Raw genomic sequence first — 19,168 nt, 5'->3', positions numbered from 1 at the left:
AGAAGTTTGGGAAGAAGAAAAAATAATGAGTTAAGCCTTGGCCAGGGCTTGAGTAACTAGTGAGATGTTCAAATAGAGAGGTGTCCGGTAGGGAGCTGGAGAAAAAAAGAATAGGCCAGCCTAGAGATACAGATGTGAAAGTCAGAAACAAGCCCTTGATGGTAATTTCATCACAAAGCAAATCATCAAAAAGTCAGATGAGAAAAATATGATGACATAATACTAGGATAATAATACTCATTTCAAAATGGACTGTGTGTGGGTTGTAATTTTCTTGGCAGAGAAGAAAGATTTTACCTAGTTTTTCCAAATTATTTGAAGTGTTTCTTAGGTTTAAGAGAGAAAATAAAGAGCAAGCCAGTACTATCTGTGGTGGTATCCTTGCACATTTTGATCTTAAAGCAAACACAAATTGCTTTTGGAGTATAAATTCACAATATTCAGTACAATTTACACATCTCATTTTTTCTACTTTGTACAACAGAAAGCAGAAGGAAAAGAAGCTTTGAACATTTAACACATGTTGTTAGAAATAGAAAAAATTCAAACTAATTTCTTAGTGAAGCCAATTTCAAAGTAATTATGAACAAAACTTACTTTAGACCAGAAGTTTAATTTCAACAAAAAGATTGATGGAAAAACTACTTTCTCTTGCTTTTGCTCTCCAAGGCTGCTTGACCTACCATCCAGGACCCTGTGGGAGTTAGAGAAGGGCAGTGGGCCAACTGTACTGAGGATAGTTGCCTTCTATTGTCAGAATGCTAGGCTACCAGTGAAATATCTCACCAGCCTTTTAGATGGCTTGGGTTTAAAGGAGACAGCTTCTGCAGCATTCACAATCATAATAGAGACTTAAATAGCTATAAAATCCTAAGTTCAAAATTCGGATTCCACCACCTTCTAATTATATGCTCTTGGATAAGCGATTTAACCCTTTCTAAGTATTGATTTCTTTATCTGCAAAATAGAAATAATGTCTATATCACATGCTTGTTATAGGGTAACTTAAACTAAATATTTAGCATAATTAGCAGACGAGAAAATAAATCATTATAAAGCAGCATGATAAGCACTTTGATGGCCATAGACAGATTATGATGGAAAGAAGTACGTAGCTCAGCCTAGGTGGGAGTTTGGTGCAGAAGGGAGGTGACAGTAGAGCTAAATCTTAAAGGAAAAACAAAAAGTAGCCAACTAAAGGAGAGAGCACACTCCAGGCAAATGTAAAAATGGAGGTGGAGGAACTATGGGGAAGGCATGGGTATGCAAAGAAATTTGACATCTTTAGAAAACATCAACAAAAGGTAACTGTGGAAATTTCCGAATCTAACATTCACAAATATACCCACAGAATCATGACATACAGTAAATCTTTCATTTTGATGAGGCACAAATTTGAATCATGAACAATGCATTGACATCTAAAGAAGATGACTCCTGAGATATTGACGTAACAGTCAATATAAGGAATAGAGAAAGGAGGTGTTTATATAAAAATAAATTTAGTTTTGACATCTAAAGTAGAGACTTTCCTAAACAACTCAGAATGAGGGATAAGAGCCCAGAGAAAATATTCAACCTTATCTCCTAGAGTTTAGAATGTTGGTGTTCAGATAAGTGGTAATTGAATCCATGGTATCAAATAGATCACTCAAGGATACTGTAAAAGGCAAGAAAAAATTATGACCAAATTATTTCTTATACTTGCCAGTTTTAATTCAGTTTCAGTACAAGGGGTACAAGTACAGTGCTTACTATGTGTCCAGACTGCTTACCAAAACCATGCTTGCTAATAAGGGAAGCACATGGATAAAGTAAACAGTAATAATAATGTGCTTTTAAGTCAACATTATTGTTAGTGTAGGTAAGAAACAGATGACTATGTTGAGCAAGTAAGACAGTGCAAGGTTAGAGTTTTAATCACTATCACAAAGACTTTGAACCTAGTCCTTTGGGCCTCAGCATTCACTAATTTTCAAGAAACTAAGGCATATCAGAACTTTGAGAGTAAAAACCATTGAAGATGATTTTCTTGGAGTATACATACCAGAACCACTGCTCTAAACAATGGCAAGACATTGTAAGTGTTTCTGCAGTGAGTATTATGATGCAAATGATATTAAAGAAAACCATACTCAAAAGCCTGGGAAGGATTGGTGGAGTAAAAGGCCAGGAGACAATCTATAAGCCAAAGACATTGTTTTTATAGTTAGAAAGACCTGGGTTCAACTCCCAGATACTTACTGCTTATATGACTTTGAGCAAATTATAACCTATCTATATCTGAATTTATTCATGAGTAAAATGAGGATAATAATAACATTTCAAAGGGCTGTGATGAAAATTAATAAAATAAACAAAATATGTATAAATAACATTAAAATGAATGTAAGAGTTTTAGTCCGTGACTGCTTGTTGTAATAATAATAACCATATTATCTATCAAACCAATTGAACAAATAGCAATTAAAATCTGAATCATAAAGTTGAACGATTTGAAAAATTTCAAGTCCAGTTCTACTGATAAAAAATGCCAAGATTAAAAATAAATAAATACCATAATTTTAAAAGGGAAAATCATCTCAGAAGCTGCAAATATTACTGACCACAAATCATTTTACAAATCAATTCAATGAGCACTTTGAGTGTGTACCATGTAAAATATGCTGTGCCAGGTACAGCAGGAAATAAAATAATGAGTAAGCTATAGACCCTAATCTCTCTTATTAATCTGAACAAACATTAGAGATTACCTGACTAACTCGATTTACTTCTTCCTCTTCTTCCTCAGCTTCCTCTCCAAATGAAAGTAAACTAAAATTTCTAGTTAAAAAAAAGGAAGAAAGGAAAAAACCATGAACGAAAATTAGAAAGAAAAAGTTAAACAAAACTTACGCTATTTTCAAAACAATAGAACAGAATTTATAAGATGAAATATATTCTAACTGTTAAAAATGACAATATTACTTAGTATTCAGCAAAAGTATACTAAGGATCTATATTTTCAGTATGATATTAAGGTTTTGGCCTCAGACCACCAGTGTTTCATATATTATACTAAACTAATGACCAAAAATCCATCCTGATCATTAGCATTAAACATACTGAGTCAAGCATGACAGAAAAAAATTAAGCTTTTTATTAATATATTTATCAAAACTGGTAGCAAAATGGAGATTTCTGAAAAACAAATATATATCTCTGAGAGTACTATACATAGGAAGCAATTAATTTAATATTTAGCAAAATGTTTTAATATTTTAAAATTAATAAGATACACAAAAATGTCAGACAAAAATATATAAGTAATAAATAACTAAAATAGCCCATGGGGAGAAAAATCTAAGTTTGTCTCCCTTGATCCTTCAAACAAAAGCAATCCTAACTAAGATAAATAACAAGTTATTAAAACTCTCTTGAATATTAAAAAGATTAAAGATTTGGCAACAAAAAAGGTTTTTTTTTTTTCAAAATCTAGGTGCAAGGAATGACCGTCACATCATCCCTAACATATTTGCTATGAACAAAAACAAAACACACAGAAAAACAACTCTTGAGTTTATTGCCAAGATAAATCATAGTGATGAAATACTGTGTGTGAATACAGTGACTGACCTTTCATCCAGAGATAAATTAGTCAAAATAAATAAATCAAAGAATAAAAGAAAATCAAATACATAGCCATACAAGAAGTTATTTTTCCACAGGGATCAAGTGCTTATTAAAGTGTCTGGCTCATGTCTGACAGTTTATAAAAGCAACTTAACTTACTTATTTTATATCATATCAAAGAAAAAAACTAATATGCATTGAACACCTACATTATTGGGTATTTTCACATGTTCCTTCTCATTTAATCTTCATAAAACCAGGTATTGTGCTGTACTTATTATTAATATAATCTCCCTTTTACAGGAAGAGTCAACTGAAGCTCAGAAAGATTAATAAACTTTGCTTCTTACTAATTGGGTTTGGCAGGATTATATATAGCCCAAATTGTCTAAATCTAACAGTTATAAGTAAGTCACTAATATAAAAAAGTCACTAATAAGGATGCTATAATTCAGTAAAAGAGTAAGTTGAAATCTAACTCTGTACTATTTTAATAAAACAAACAATATTAATAATACAGAATATTGTCATAAAATACTGAAATTTATTTAAAAAATAATTTTTTGGGAAAACTATCTATAGAAAATAGTCCAAAATAACCGAATGAAATAGCTTTATGTTTAAAAATATTTATGATTATTTTTAATAGCACCCAAAAAAGGAGTGAAAAAGTTAAATAAATTATACAATCATGCAGTCATTAAAAATACTTTTTATTTTTCTCTACTTTTCAAATTCTTTATACTGAGTGAACATTAATTTTAAAATAAGCAAAAAACAAGTTTCTCAACAACTCATTAAAATAAGTAACTGATATAGAGATCATAAAATATTTATCTATTAACAGATTTCATATGGACAACAGAGATGATACATTTGTAGCTTAAGTTTGAGATATACTGTACTTGATTACAAGAAGTGCTCATTTAGAAAACAACACACACTCATAATTCTGACATTTTCCTGGTTCAAACTTGCCTTTCCCTTGCTAGCAAACAATTACTACAAAAAATAAAGTAAACTAAATGAATTAGTGTTGCTTTTCAAGCTAAAGAAAAATCTTTCTATTATGATTACTTTGTGCCTTTGGGTTTCAATTTCTTTACTTCCTCTTCTGGTTTCTCTTTTTTTGGCTTTTTAATTTCCCTTGGAATGATGTCATCAAAAGGATTAAACAAAACCTATGAAAAGAAATATTTAAAAAATATTATTCCATTTTTTAAAATTTCACAAAAAACTAAAACAACAGTATTAAATTGCATTGACATTAGAGTCTACATTTTTTTTCTCCACATTAACATTATTAGTATAGTGATACACTTATACTAGACAAGTGCTTCCACTTACACGGCCTCACTGGATTCTTCCAATAATCCTATGTACTACTATGAAGTGAGGGATATTTTATCCCTATTTTACAAACGGAAAAATATTTAAGAAAACTTAGATGACACATACTAAGTAGACCAACTCAGGTGCTTTGACTCCAAATCAAATGCTCTTAAGGATATTGCTTCCTTAATGAAGGATCACTCTTAAATTACCTATAAAGTCACTTCTTTGGGCTAAATAAACCTAATTCCTCTAATTTTCCATTGTGAGTTGAGCTTTTCATTTATTGGATTAACAGCTAAAGTTTCATTTTGATTTCAAAGTCTTTAATTAAAAAAAATTTCTTAATCAGAAATTGTGCCTAAACAGACATAAAATCTGAGTTGTGATGTTAATCGAGTATAACTCCTTCACCTAATAGTTTAAAAATACTAACAATGAATTCCTCTTAAAATGACAATTTAAGTGCTGTATCTCATAATAATCATGCTCCTACCTCACAACTTTTTATTTTGTGTGGATTACGTGGTCTTTCATCATCATCAATGTCTACTTCTGTCAGTCGCAGCATGTTATATATTGTATCCCCTGTAACCTATCAAATAAAAATATAAAATGTAATTTCACATTATTGCATTCATCCTTTCAATTAAAAGGGGAATTATGAAAATATTTTTTAAATAAATAAAGGGAATTTCATATTATTATGTAAGAATATATGCATTAAATAACGCAAATAATTTCATCTTAAGGGGAAAAGCATGGATAAAGTTCAATCTCTAATTAAGCTTTTTTGGAAATTTCCAATATATACTTAATAATAATTTTTATTGAAAATAAAAACATAATGCTAATAACCTCCTACTGAATGACAACACATTATAAACAAATTTAGACTTTAGGATAAAATAAGCAAATAATAATAACAATGTGATAAGTGCTTTGTGGACATTATCTCATTTAATCCTCACAAACATTCTAAAAGTAGAAACTATCATTAATCCTCCTCTTACAGATAGAAAATCAAGGCTTAAAGAAGCCATAGAGCCAATAGGCTTTTCTAACTTCTAACCACTATGCTATGTGTTGCTTCTAATACGTAAGTTATATAATATGAATTATAAAAAATGGTGCAGAATGGCAACTTAAATATCATTTTACTAGATACTCTTATTTTTTAAAGATAATAGGTGGTAAAAATCTACAAACATCAGAAAGCTGTGTTAAGGTGGCTCAAAAGAATGCACTAATGCATGTTTCCTAACCCACGTTGTTAAGTATTAAGCAACAATATTGCATTTCATGGTTTTAGTGTGATTCCTTTCATTCAACATTTCCCAAGAGTTTTAAAACAACACCAGTTTTCCTACTGCCTAAGTTTGTTTTTCCCTTTTCATCGTCACAAAATCCAGTTTTGCCCAGGATATGGGGAAACAATTCCTACAGAACCAGCAGAGGGAGCTGATACACTAGTGAAGTCTAATATGCCTAAAACTTAAAACATACGAAGGGAGAATGGGAGAAGAAACCCTTTAGAATTTCTTTTTAAAGAGAATTATTGAAAATTCTATAGAAAGGACATTCCCTGATATGACATTAAATTGAGCAGAATTAAATAAGTACTATTCCAAGTAATATTTCCGGTAAGAAGTTTCAATGTCAATACAACTTTCACTTTAAACTTAAGGGAACTCATTACTAAGAAAATGAACTTTAATTACTAAATTTTATTACTTAAGTATACTTCTAAAAATGTAAAAACAATATTGGCTGAGTAGTATAGTAGCTAATACCATTAGTATGATTTTAAAGAAAGAAAACATTAAAGTCATAACTAATGACTGAGAATTCAGGTGGTTCCTCATGGTCCACTATAACAGGAATATATTCCACCATTTTTGCAAATAATAAATAAACATCCTAGAGAATATTTTTACAAAGACAACTCCTATGTAATGTAGCATAGAAGCCTAAGGAATAATATAAAACCAAAATCCAAGCCGTAGGTTTAAGATAGATGACTGGACACTAACCTTTCCAAAGATGGTGTGCTTATTGTTAAGTTCATCTGCTCGGCCCAGTGTGAAGAAAAACTGGCTGCCATTATCATGAGAACCGGCATTTGCCATGGCAACCAGTCCTCTCCGATTAAAACGCAACCGTGAGTGAAATTCATCCTAAAGCATAAAAAAGATTTAATGAATGTCCTCAGTTATAAGACCCTTCATATATTCAGTTATTCAGCTGACCAACAAGGTCCCATACAACTTCTAATCGGAAATGGTGAAGTTTCATTTAATTGATTTTCAAGTATAATCAAATCTAATATTTACTATTCTTTCAATGCTATTAAACTTGAATTCACTAGCCTGTAAGTATATTCTAAATATACTCAACCATAAATATAGCCTATTTTGTGGAAAACTGTTTACTCACACATAGAGGAAGGGCACTCAAAGGGGAATGGATTTCTAAGAGTCATTTCCCTATTCTCATCCTCAAAGTCATCTAAGCTTTTAAAATCTTCTATTATTTCTCCAAGAAATCCACCTTTGAACCATTGCAGAATCTTCAACTATTGCCCCTTCCCATCCCACTCTAAATGTCATGAAACAATTGCTTTCTTCCTCTTTTTTAATTCAAGGAATCTACTATGATTGTGTTACGTGGTTTTACGCATGTTTTAAAGTCCTATGTTGAAATCTGAACTGGGACTGGTTCTATTTGCCAGTTTTTAAAAGAGCAGTAGCAAGTCTTTCTAAGGTGGTACTCTTGCTATGATAGGGCTACTTAACATATAATTAGTCTTTTACTTAATAGAATTTCCATCCAGACCTGATACTGGATTCATTTATAATGGAGCCATGTTATATAATCAATGCTTTTCACAAAAAGGTTATTTTTCCTCTATAAATAATTCTCAAGAGATCTGAACTCAATGGATCACAATTCTGTACACTATATTCAAAATGACCTAATTGAAAAACTTAACAAGATAATTCTATCACCTGAAAATAATAAAGCAAAAATCTCAAGTTAGGAAGGAATTATCAAAAAGAGATATTATATTACACCAAATAAAAGAATAAAAGAATGGTCCTAAAATCATAAGAACTCTCAACTTGGTAAAATATAAAATAGCCCAACAGTGACATCTGAGACTTTTCTATAACCATTTCACATTTTCTAAGGCCATCACCATCTTGAAATTAAAGCAAACAGTTCAAGTATTTTTCTCAAGAAACACACAGTGATTCTGCAAAAGATGAGAAGAAACTCCAGACATTCTATCCCATTAGTATAAACACAAAGTTTTCAAAAACTCCCATGTTTTAAGAGCTATCAATGATTACGCAAAGAACATGATATTGGTACCATCAGATTAATAGTAACCACAACTTTTAGTTTTTACTTAAACCCACTATTCTTAATATCTTAACTATGATGTTAGCTCTTTTTTCTTCTTAGATGTATTTTGACAGTTAAGAAATAATTGACATATTCTTTACCAAATACACCTTTTTCTAACATTTTTTATGTTGCTTCTTTTTGTTTTCCTTATGATCCTCCACTGTGGCATGCATTTTGTGCTGCAAAGATCTATTGTGTACAATTTAGAATAAATTCTACTTATAGACTGAATTATGTTCCCTCAAAATTTATATGTTGAAGCCCTAACCCCCAATGTGACTATATTTGGGTCTGTGAGGTGGTGATAAAAGCCATGAAGGTTAAATAAGGTCATAAGGGTAGGGCCCTAATCCAATAAGGCTGGTGTCCTTATATGAAGAGGAAGACACACAAGAGCACGCTCTCTCTCTTCCTCATGTGAGATCTTCAGAGAAGGCAGTCATCTAGAAGCCAGAAAGAGAGACCTCACCAGGAATCAAGTTGGCAGACACCGTGGACTTAGACTTACTTCCCAGCTTCCAGAACTGTGAGAAATAAATTCCTGTTGTCTATGCTACCCAGTCAGTATTATTTTGTTATAGCAGCATAAGCAGACTGCTACAGATTCCATATAGAGTTTAAAATAGAATGTTTTCAAATAGGATAGCATATGCAATGTTCTAAAAATGTTTTTTTTTATATTTTACTGAGTTTCAGGGATTAGATACAGTCAGACATCAGGAAATATGCTACATAGTCTTTTTTCTGAATCACATTTTTTTCCACTACCACCTTTAGCTCTGCCTGAATTCAATCTAGCATAAAAACTTGCCGTAAGACAAATGAGAAAGAATGCTGGATAGGCTAAATGTTGCTCTTATGCCTATATAATTCTAAATGTGTGACAGACACCTAATTTTATATACTAATGTGAAATGTTTTTTCTTCTTATGGGGCACAATCATTTTCAATTAAGCAATCCAAGCTGACCTGCAAATAATAGTAACAATAATAATAATAATTTCAGTCTTACCTTGAATGGGGCTCCATAGATAGACTCTCCACCAGTCCCTGTGCCAGTAGGATCTCCTCCTTGGACTATAAAACCAGGCACAACTCTATGAAAAATGGTATTGTCATAATAAGCTGAAAAAAAAAATTTATCAATGTCTAAAGTTATCTATAGTTATGAGAGTTAATACCACTAGAGTCACAAGATTAATTTCCCAGAATATTAAATAGGCTCCAAAACCTTTCTTCTCTATTTCTTATAAAATATCTACTTTTCAAAACAGCACACATTGCTACAGAAACCATGGTTGTTGTTTGATGTTATTTCTAGGATTCTCTCAAACTCTGTATTAGTTTTCAAAATAAAAAAGAGAGAGTTTTGGTATAGATCAGTGTTTCTCAACTAGGAGGAAGAGCGGCAATTTTGTATTCCAGAGACCATTTGTCAATGTCTGGAAATATTTTTGATTATCACAAATTGGGGATACCAGTGGCATCCAAAGGGCAAAGCACAAGGATACTGCTAAACACCCCATAATGCAAAGGACAGTCCCCACAACATAGAACTATCATCCCAAAATGTCAATACTGCCAATGTTGAGAAACCTTGGTGGAGATGAATATCTTACTTCCTATTTCTTCCTCTTCTCCCCATAGAAAATTAATTTATTAATACACAAAGGTACAATATATCAAAATTACTTATTTATTATAGGTCTAGGACCATCAATGCACTCTCCTCAAGAAACTTTCAATAAATAAAACAAATAATGAACACAATACATATTGGAGTCCAATTAGATTCTTAATCAGTTTGCTAAATGATTGAAAGAAAGCATTTATATTTATATATAATTTGAAAATACATAATTAGAACATATAATTTCCAAATATGTAATTTGAAAGTCATAAACATACAGGAGAGATCATATATAATCTCCTATAGTACTTATTACCTAGAACTTAGAATCATTAGGGAGACCTCATTAAAAAAAAGAAAATTTAGGTGGGGCAGAAGCATGGCATCTCAGTGAGGCAAGACATAAGCAAAAAATTTGGTGGGGAGCAAGAATTAGGGTTTGACGGAAAGAAGAGTTTATATTAAGAAGTGCCAACGATGACCAACATGCATAAGAAAAGATGTTAAACATATTAGCCCTCAGGGAAATGCAAATCAAAACCACAAAGAGATACCACTTCACACTTACTAGTATGGCTAACATAAAAAAAAAAAATCTTAAAATAACAAGTGCTAGTGAGAATGTGGTGAAATTGAAACTCACTCTTACATTGCTGGTACAAATAAAAAATGATATAAAAAGTTAAACTTAGAATTACCATATAATTCAGCAATTCTACATCTAGGGGCGTGTGTGTGTGCGTGTGTGTGTGTGTGTGTGTGTGTGTGTCTTTTGGAGATATATATCTCCAAAAGAATTGAAAAGAGGTACTCAAACCAATACTTGTACACAAATGTTCATAGCAGCACTATTCATAAGAGCCAACACATGGAAATAACTCAAATGCCCAACAATGGATAAATATATAAATAAAATATGGTATATACATATGATAGAATATTAGTCATAAAAAGGAATGAAATACTCATACATGCTACAACATGGATGAACCACAAAAACATGCTAGATGAAAGAAGCCAGACACCAAGTCACACATTGTATGACTACATTTATATGAAATATCCAGAATAGGTGAATCTGTAGAGATGGAAAACAGAAAAATAGTTGCCTGGGACTTGGAAGGGTGGGAGAAGGAAGAATAGGGAGTAACTAGTTAATGGGTACAGAGTTTTCTTTTGGGGAGATAAAATGCTTCGGAACTACATAGAGGTACTGATTGCACAACTTAGGGAATGTACTAAACGCTGCTGAATTGTACATTTTAAAATGGTTAGTTTTATATTATACAAATTTCATCTCAGTTTTTTAAAAAATTCTTTAAGTGGAAAGAAAGAAATTATTTCATTACTATATCACTGAAGTTAGTTTTATACTTATACTAGTCAGGTAAGTAAAAGAGGAAAATATATGTAGAGTGTATACCTAACCCTGAAGGAAGTGCTTAATAAACAGAAGCCATTATTGTTGTTGTAAAAAACAAAAAACAAGCAGCAACGAAGTAGGTTGTGGCTGAGCCAATTATTGAGTGTAGTCACATGCTGAGGGTTGCAAAGCAGAAAGATGGAGAGAACACAGTTCCCTAAAGACTTTATTGAGCTACAGAACTTATACCAGATTTCTTGTTATACAGGATGATGTTTTTATTATTTAAATCATTTTAGTTGAATCTTCTATTAGTTGCAACAAATACAACCTAATTCATTCAATGAAAAATATTTATCAAGTACCAACTGTAGGCCAGGCATTGTACTGATAGAATTATTGACATAATTCATAAAGTACCTATTATAGTGGCTTGCAGGTACCCTCATAATTATTTGCACTTGCAAAGCATAACTGGATATAAAATCTGTATTTTAAAAATGTAATCTGTAATCTAACAACTGTATCCAGTACAAAGTACATTGGAAAAAGAAGAAAGGAAGACCAGCTGATTTTTTTTCTTTAGTCCTTTCTTTCAGTGACAGACAGTTGGTCTATATTTACAAGACCTCCCTAGTATAGACAAGTTCCCTCTGGTTACAGATAGAAACTGTAAAAACCAAGAAATCTAAAAGTGTCTCTTCTATATCTCTAAGTAACAATTTCACCAGTTAGATTAACACTATATGTAGTAGTCAGGAGTTCTAAGTCTTACCTCTTGCTAGCTGTACAACTTTAAACTCAATTTTCTAATTATAAAACTAATAAATTAACTCACAGTGTTGACCTGAACATTAAATAAGATAATGTGAAAGCAACCTATAAATATTCAAGTTCAATATAAATGTGAGGTCAAGCTAATATTTTCACTCAAATTCTACAAACTCATATTCAAATTTGAATATAAAAAACACTCCAGCGTATATCATAAAATGAAAATATTCCTTTAGATCCATAATAAAGTCAATCAACATTTTTTGAGCACATGATCAGGTTTGCTTTTCCAAAAGATCACTCACTCTCCCAGTATGGAGGACAGAATAGAAAGAGACAAGATTGGGGGGAGCAGCCAGAACTCAGTTGTAACTACTGTCCCAAGAGTCAAAACATGACTATGGCTTATCTTGAGATGTGCGGATTCAAGAACTATTTAGGAAGCAGGATCTGTAAGACTCAGAGATACATTACCTGTGAGGGAAAAGGTACGTGAAAGAGGTCTTTATTACTTGTGTTTTCAAATTTTAAAATTATACCATCTTGTTCCTTTTTCCTATTTCCCATTAAGTCTCTCAGTGATGTTGCCTTTTTATTTCAGGGTTTTCTTTATGACTTCCTAATTATATTCTTACTGGGCTCACAAAACTATTATATAATATATATATTATCTACTATGTATAAATGAGTAGGAATTTTCTACAATCTCTACACCATAATTTTTTATTCTAACATGGCTAGAATTTCCAATTTCCACAAATTTTCTATATTCACTCTTTCTACTTCCTTATAAATTATCAATAATCTCTGTTGAACTATATATTTATAGTTGTCTTTATAGCTTACAATGTACTATAACAGATTTTGCTGTTTGCAATAATGTTATTTAATTTCTTCTTAAATTTTTATGCATCGTCTCCATAAGTATATTGAAGAAGCTTTATTATTTCACTGTGCATGTTCATAATATCCTCTGGAATATTCTCCACTATTGAATAAAGAAATTTAAATGTATCTTAAATATGAAATGAAGTTCCTATTTCACTGATGTGATTCTAGTATTTGTCATTATAGTTGTTATTTCTGGTTATGCAATGTATGGACATTATGATATATTTTGACTAATTATATTACCAGCCCAAATACATATTGAAATTTATATTTACATTTTAAAACCAGTTTTATGTGTTTCTTCCTCTAGAATCCTGTTCTATGTTCAATTTTGTACATATTATCTTTTTATCTAAAGCTCATTTTGAGATCAGTCTGCCATATTTACTTCATCTTCTCATTTTTTAACAAATACTTTAATTTTGTAAGGTAATTTCTTTTAACTTGCAGCATATTAATATATACTTACATTTTTCACTTCTAAAGAATTTAAAGGATAAAAGATAACTGATGCACCATGAAGAGACAAGGCTGAAGTAAAACAGTGGTAAAGAGATTAATACTTGCATAAAGTATTAAAAAATTTGATTTTCTAATCTACTTCCCCCTCTGCTCCCAACTTTCTATAAAATGAATATAAAATTTTACTCCTTCCTCATATTAGAGGAGCTAATATCAAATTATTGTCAAATCATCAAAGCTAACAAGCTTCCCTTTCCTTCCCTCCTATCTTTTTTACCCTACTTTTTAAACTGACAATTTTTAAAAATTTCCACTCATTTTAAGTGTTCACCTAACTATACCGCAAAGACCTAAAATCCAAGATAAGGTCTGTATAACTGTAAATCTGATTTTGTAAAGGCTATAAACTTCCTTTTAACTATGAAAACCATTTCAGTTGAGGGCCATCTCTGAAGCTGTACTCTCACTTCCTCATGTTTTTATTCATTTGCTTTCAAATTCCGGAAACCACACTTTAAAAAGAAATATTGATATGATGTTACAATATCTAGAAACATTATGACTTGTTTAAATCATAGACACAAAGAATTAAAATGAAATTCTCTGGATTATACTTCTAAAACCTTGACTTTACTCATTCAGCAGTATCTTTCTTTAAATCAGTCTTCTCAGGCTTCGTTAGCCTTTCCAATAATAATTCTCTCTCTCCCCTGTTCCATTAAGAGAATTGCTCTGGTTAGTTTTCTTAGTATTGTTCTATTCTTTTTTCTTCCTCCTTGCATTCTTATAAATAGGGAGAAACAGGGGAATAATGTTTTGTTGTTATAATTGAGTTTCATCGTCATTCAACTTAAGAACCTCATTTCTTCTTCACTGTCATATTATATCCAGATGTTTTCTGTTTCTTCCATTCACCTGGTCATGGATTACAATTTACCATTCATTCTTATTATGTTTTTGTAATTTCACTCTCCTCCTGTAAAATTTGAGCTTTTGATTCTTCAAAACTTCTTACCAGAAACAAGTCTGACTTTTCTGTGTCTCCTGTGTTTCTCAGCTTTGTTAACAGTTATTTGAGGCCTCTCTGACTGAACTACCTGCCTGACTCTATTTCCTTCCGCCTGCCATAGCAATTATTAATAATGGTCTTTGCAGATGTCTTTTCTCTCTCTCTCTCTCTGTTTTTTTTTTTTGGGGGGGGGGTGGAAAGCAGCTTTTTTTCCCTCAGAGTATTTTTTATTCCCTAAAGCTTCCCCTAGTAATTCTCTATTTGTCAAATCATCTATTTAGAGAGCTCTCATCATACCATACGACTGGATATTTTGGATTCTCTTTCACACCTTGCTTCTGCCCCAAAATGTTGTTCTCTGATACCTTGAATAACATTGTCTGTCTCTACAAATCAGATATAACTTAGAAGGATAATGATTTGCTACTACCAGAGAGATTAAAAATCATATGCAGTATATTCTAGAAGCCAACAAGAAGCTTTGAAAATGTTTGGAATGCTTAGTTCCCTAGGAGAATATTCTGAAGGGAAAAACACTCAAGTGGTTGTACAGTTCTGCAAAGTTTTTTAAAAAGAAAAATAGTCAGTTTATGACTCAAATCTAAAAAAAAACTAGAGATATTAATAATAATATCACTGAATGCTAGATGGAAGACTTTGTAGAGAAAATAGAATTTTGAATAGACATTTAAAAATGGGTAGACTTGAATAGTAAAAAAGAGAAGAAAAAGCATACAAAAGAAACGAGAGAGAGAGACAGAGACAGAGAGACCTAAGATGAGGATATGTGTGAAAGTAAAAATGGGAAGGAAATTCTTAGGAAATAAAAATAATAGTTGACTGAAACCATGTGGTTAAAGGCAATGAGAAATAATTTTGGGTAGCTAGGAAGCCAAGCTACCTGAGGATTCAAATACCACATGAATAAATAAGAGTGAAAAGAAATTAAAGACGAAAGTGAGGAAGACCAGGCAAGAGGAAATTACAGACACATAGGTAAAAGTCAAGGCAGACTGGGAAGAAACTGGTAAACTTGGTTTTATACTGATTTAGTTGTAGCTGACAGTGGAAAGTTCCACCAGAAAAGTCTACTAGGCAATTAGATGTATAAATTATTGCTAAGAAAAGAACTGACTGAAGTTCTAAATTTGATAGCCATTCGGGTGTAAGCAACAATTGGACAGTGAAGACAATAGAAAACTGGATGCAATTAGGGAATACCCATATTTAGAGAATGAAAGAAAGGCATGGAAGATAGCAAAGAGGAACAAAAAGGATCAAGGTATTATTTGTTGAGATAAATTTCTCTGTTAAAAGTATACAAATTTATTTTGGGTAAAGCTTTTATCTCCTCTCTCTATTTCCCGACACACTGCTCAACACTACCACTCACAGCAACACCTACCACTCACTATCACTATGTAACATGTCTTCAATGTTTGAAAAATACACTGCATGGGCCGGGCGCGGTGGCTCACGCCTGTAATCCTAGCACTCTGGGAGGCCGAGGCGGGTGGATCGCTCAAGGTCAGGAGTTCGAGACCAGCCTGAGCAAGAGCGAGACCCCGTCTCTACTAAAAATAGAAAGAAATTATATGGACAACTAAAATATATATAGAAAAAATTAGCCGGGCATGGTGGCGCGTGCCTGTAGTCCTAGCTATCCGGGAGGCTGAGGCAGTAGGATCGCTTGAGCCCAGGAGTTTGAGGTTGCTGTGAGCTAGGCTGACGCCATGGCACTCACTCTAGCCGGGGCAACAAAGTGAGACTCTGTCTCAAAAAAAAAAAAAAAAAAAAAAAAAAAAGAAAAATACACTGCAGTTTGTTTTTAAATTTACAAAAATTTCTCCTACAGAATAAAATTCAACAGTTATGATTACCTTCCAAACAAAGCTGGATGAAATTTCTGCAAGCTTTAGGAGCTTCTTTTGACCACAACTCTATGTCAATATCTCCAGCTGTAGTTTTCAATAAAACCTGTGGAAAGAATATTACATCTTTATATTAATTTCATTTTGCTTGATAATCACTTGAATGATTGCTCAACTTACAGCATTCACTGGTGAGCTTTCAATTTTAAAAGAAACATTAGAAATTTTATTTGGCTTTCGTTGTTATACTCAATAAAATGTCACATATTCCCTATAGCTCATTGTATATTTAGAGCTTTCAACATACCATTTTCAGAAAAAGTTTAGGATTTAAGAAAAAAACAACATACACCATTTTTAATTACAAAAAAATTCATTTAAAAACCAAAAATGCAAATTTGTTATAATTAAGAGTTTCCCAGTGTATTACTTCCAATAAAATTGATGTAGCAAATTAAGAAATAAAGAGTAATGAGCCCATTAAATTGTGATACTATAAGACAATTTTATAATTACTCTTTTAAATTATCCTTTTACCATATCTTCTCATTTAACATCATGCTATTCCTAATCTACAAAGGAATATTCTTAATCTAATTTTGATCTTACTTACTAAAACAGTATGCCTTAAAATCACTATCTATAGTAAATAGAATCCTTTGATAGCCTTTCCATCAGCTCACAATAGCATATACTCCTTGGTGGAACCAGCCATCCTGTAACAACCAGAACCCCTGCTGAGCCCACAATAGGCAACAGCTTATTTATAACTGTCTTATGTACAACCACAAATAACCAAAAAGAATATTAGGATCTAAATTTGAACAGTATGGCATAGCTGTAGTCCAATTTTTCCAGTATCACTTTTTCTTTTTTCTCCCCCAAATACCAAAGTAGATCAGTGTCAATAATTTGTGATCATCACAATCTTTTAGAATGCTCTTAAAAATAAAGAGTATGCAATATGACTATTTAAAAATGACTCATTCTCATGGAAAATCAGTATCATTCATTCAAGTCACACTTTTTATTTTCCAAAACTCCCTTCCCTAATTTACATAAATATACTTTTTTTTTAAATTAAAGAAACTTTAAAACCATTCAATTAAACCTCTGTCTTTTATAGATGCCCCAGAGAAGTCATAAACTGTCCCTGAGTCAGAAAGATTGTTAATAGCAAAGCAAGAATAGAATTTTGATCTTCTCCCTCCCCGTCCAGTGTTTTTGCAACAACTGCCTTTTTTTTCCCTTACAGATCAGGTCTCCATTCTCACCTAGGCTGCAGTACAATGGCATGATCAATGCTCACTGTAACCTCAAAATCCTGGGCTCAAGCAATCCTCCTGGCTTAGCCTCTGAAAGCAACTAGGATTACAAGCATAAGCCAGTGTGCCCTCACCAAACCACTGTCTTTCAATTTCTGTTGCAGAAGCCCAGATAATACTGCCATAAATTTTTATAATATTGATGAATTAATTGTATCTTTTTGGGCTTTACTGCCTACACAGTTCGCCTACAACTATTCAATGACCATGGAGGTTGGAGAGGTGAAAATATCTATATTTTGGTAGATTTTTAAATACCATGATACTACTTCCACAAAGTTCTCCATGTATTCCATACTATACTGAAAAAAATAGTCCATCAAGTTCTAGGCTCTGCCATATGTCTCAAAAGAAATCCCCATGTTGCTCTGGTCACAACTGATTCGAATAGAAAACAATGCCTAAGTCAAAAGCAATCATATATTGGCTGAACATGTGCAAGGTCTTTTAACTTGCCCGGGCATGAAACAATGCCCAGAAGAGATACTCTATGTTGACTGGCGACAAACCAACCCAGCTTGATTCTCATTCTCCTACTCCTGGGAAGTATACGTTTGGGATACAAACTGAGAAGATAACTCCCTCCACCTCAGAATGTTTCTGGAACAACATATGCAAAGTCTTCTGATTTTCCATGAGGCCTGATGTACATCCCAATCTTAAAAGTATAGTATACTTAAAAAGACAATGTCCTGTCCTATCTGATTATTACCTTGTATATTTGCAATAAAGGACTTTTGTTAAAGGGAACCTAGCCACGTCTTCTCTTAATTAAGCAAACTCAAAGCAATGATCTCCAAATTTTTAAAGTGTGCATCCTATTAGCAAAAAAATAAATAAACAAATAAATGAGGATGCAGGGAAAGTGAGGGACTGTAGCACATATGTACAAAATATGTACATATTTAAATACATGTAGTACTATATTACTCTACTATTATGAAAGAGTCACAAAAATAAGAATTTTAAAAGATGTAAAAACTACTTTATAATAATTCCTATTTTAATTTTATTTATTAATGGTGCAATGAACCTTTTTAATAACAGCTTTATTAAGATACCTACATTCCAAACATTTCACCCTTTGAAAGTGTATAATTCAGTGGTCTTTAATAGAGTCACAGAGTTGTGCATATATATTGTGCATATATATTTAAGACAAAGTTCATCATTAACAATAACAAATAGAAATCTATATTTTAAATGGTCTTCATAGTAATTTCTCATTTTTTGACAGACTTCCAATGCTGAGGCATCAGCTCTACCATTTTCTTATGATTATATTATTAATATTATCATCAATATGAAATTTGTGAGGGCTAGTTTAATCTAGATACCACTGTCTATAAATCCATTCATCTAGTCATTAAGAAAAATTACATCATGACACAAAACAAGTAACTGAACTTATATGATCTTTTTTATATATAAAATATTGCATTTAAATAAAGGAAAAAATAAATACAAATAGATAGTGATTTTCTCCCT

At 32.0% G+C, this 19,168-nt stretch overlaps 1 protein-coding gene across 2 annotated transcripts in view; it reads right to left on the bottom strand.

Moving 5' to 3' along the window:
- CWC27 (CWC27 spliceosome associated cyclophilin) overlaps positions 1-19,168 on the bottom strand; it is a 194,075-nt gene that overhangs the window by 171,686 nt on the left and 3,221 nt on the right. For both annotated transcript variants that reach the window (XM_069492058.1, XM_069492057.1), the window contains exons 2-7: positions 16,365-16,461; positions 9,368-9,480; positions 6,978-7,121; positions 5,441-5,539; positions 4,690-4,793; positions 2,754-2,823 (exon numbers count right to left, since the gene is read on the bottom strand). In XM_069492058.1, the coding sequence (XP_069348159.1) occupies positions 2,754-2,823; positions 4,690-4,793; positions 5,441-5,539; positions 6,978-7,121; positions 9,368-9,480; positions 16,365-16,461 (627 nt within the window). The remainder of the gene's footprint in view (positions 1-2,753; positions 2,824-4,689; positions 4,794-5,440; positions 5,540-6,977; positions 7,122-9,367; positions 9,481-16,364; positions 16,462-19,168) is intronic.

This window comes from Eulemur rufifrons, chromosome 17 (genome assembly GCF_041146395.1).
Source record: "Eulemur rufifrons isolate Redbay chromosome 17, OSU_ERuf_1, whole genome shotgun sequence".
NCBI classification, from domain to species: Eukaryota; Metazoa; Chordata; class Mammalia; order Primates; family Lemuridae; genus Eulemur; species Eulemur rufifrons.
The sequence above is the reverse complement of the archived record's forward strand: the minus strand, read 5'-3'. Positions and strand labels throughout refer to the sequence as shown.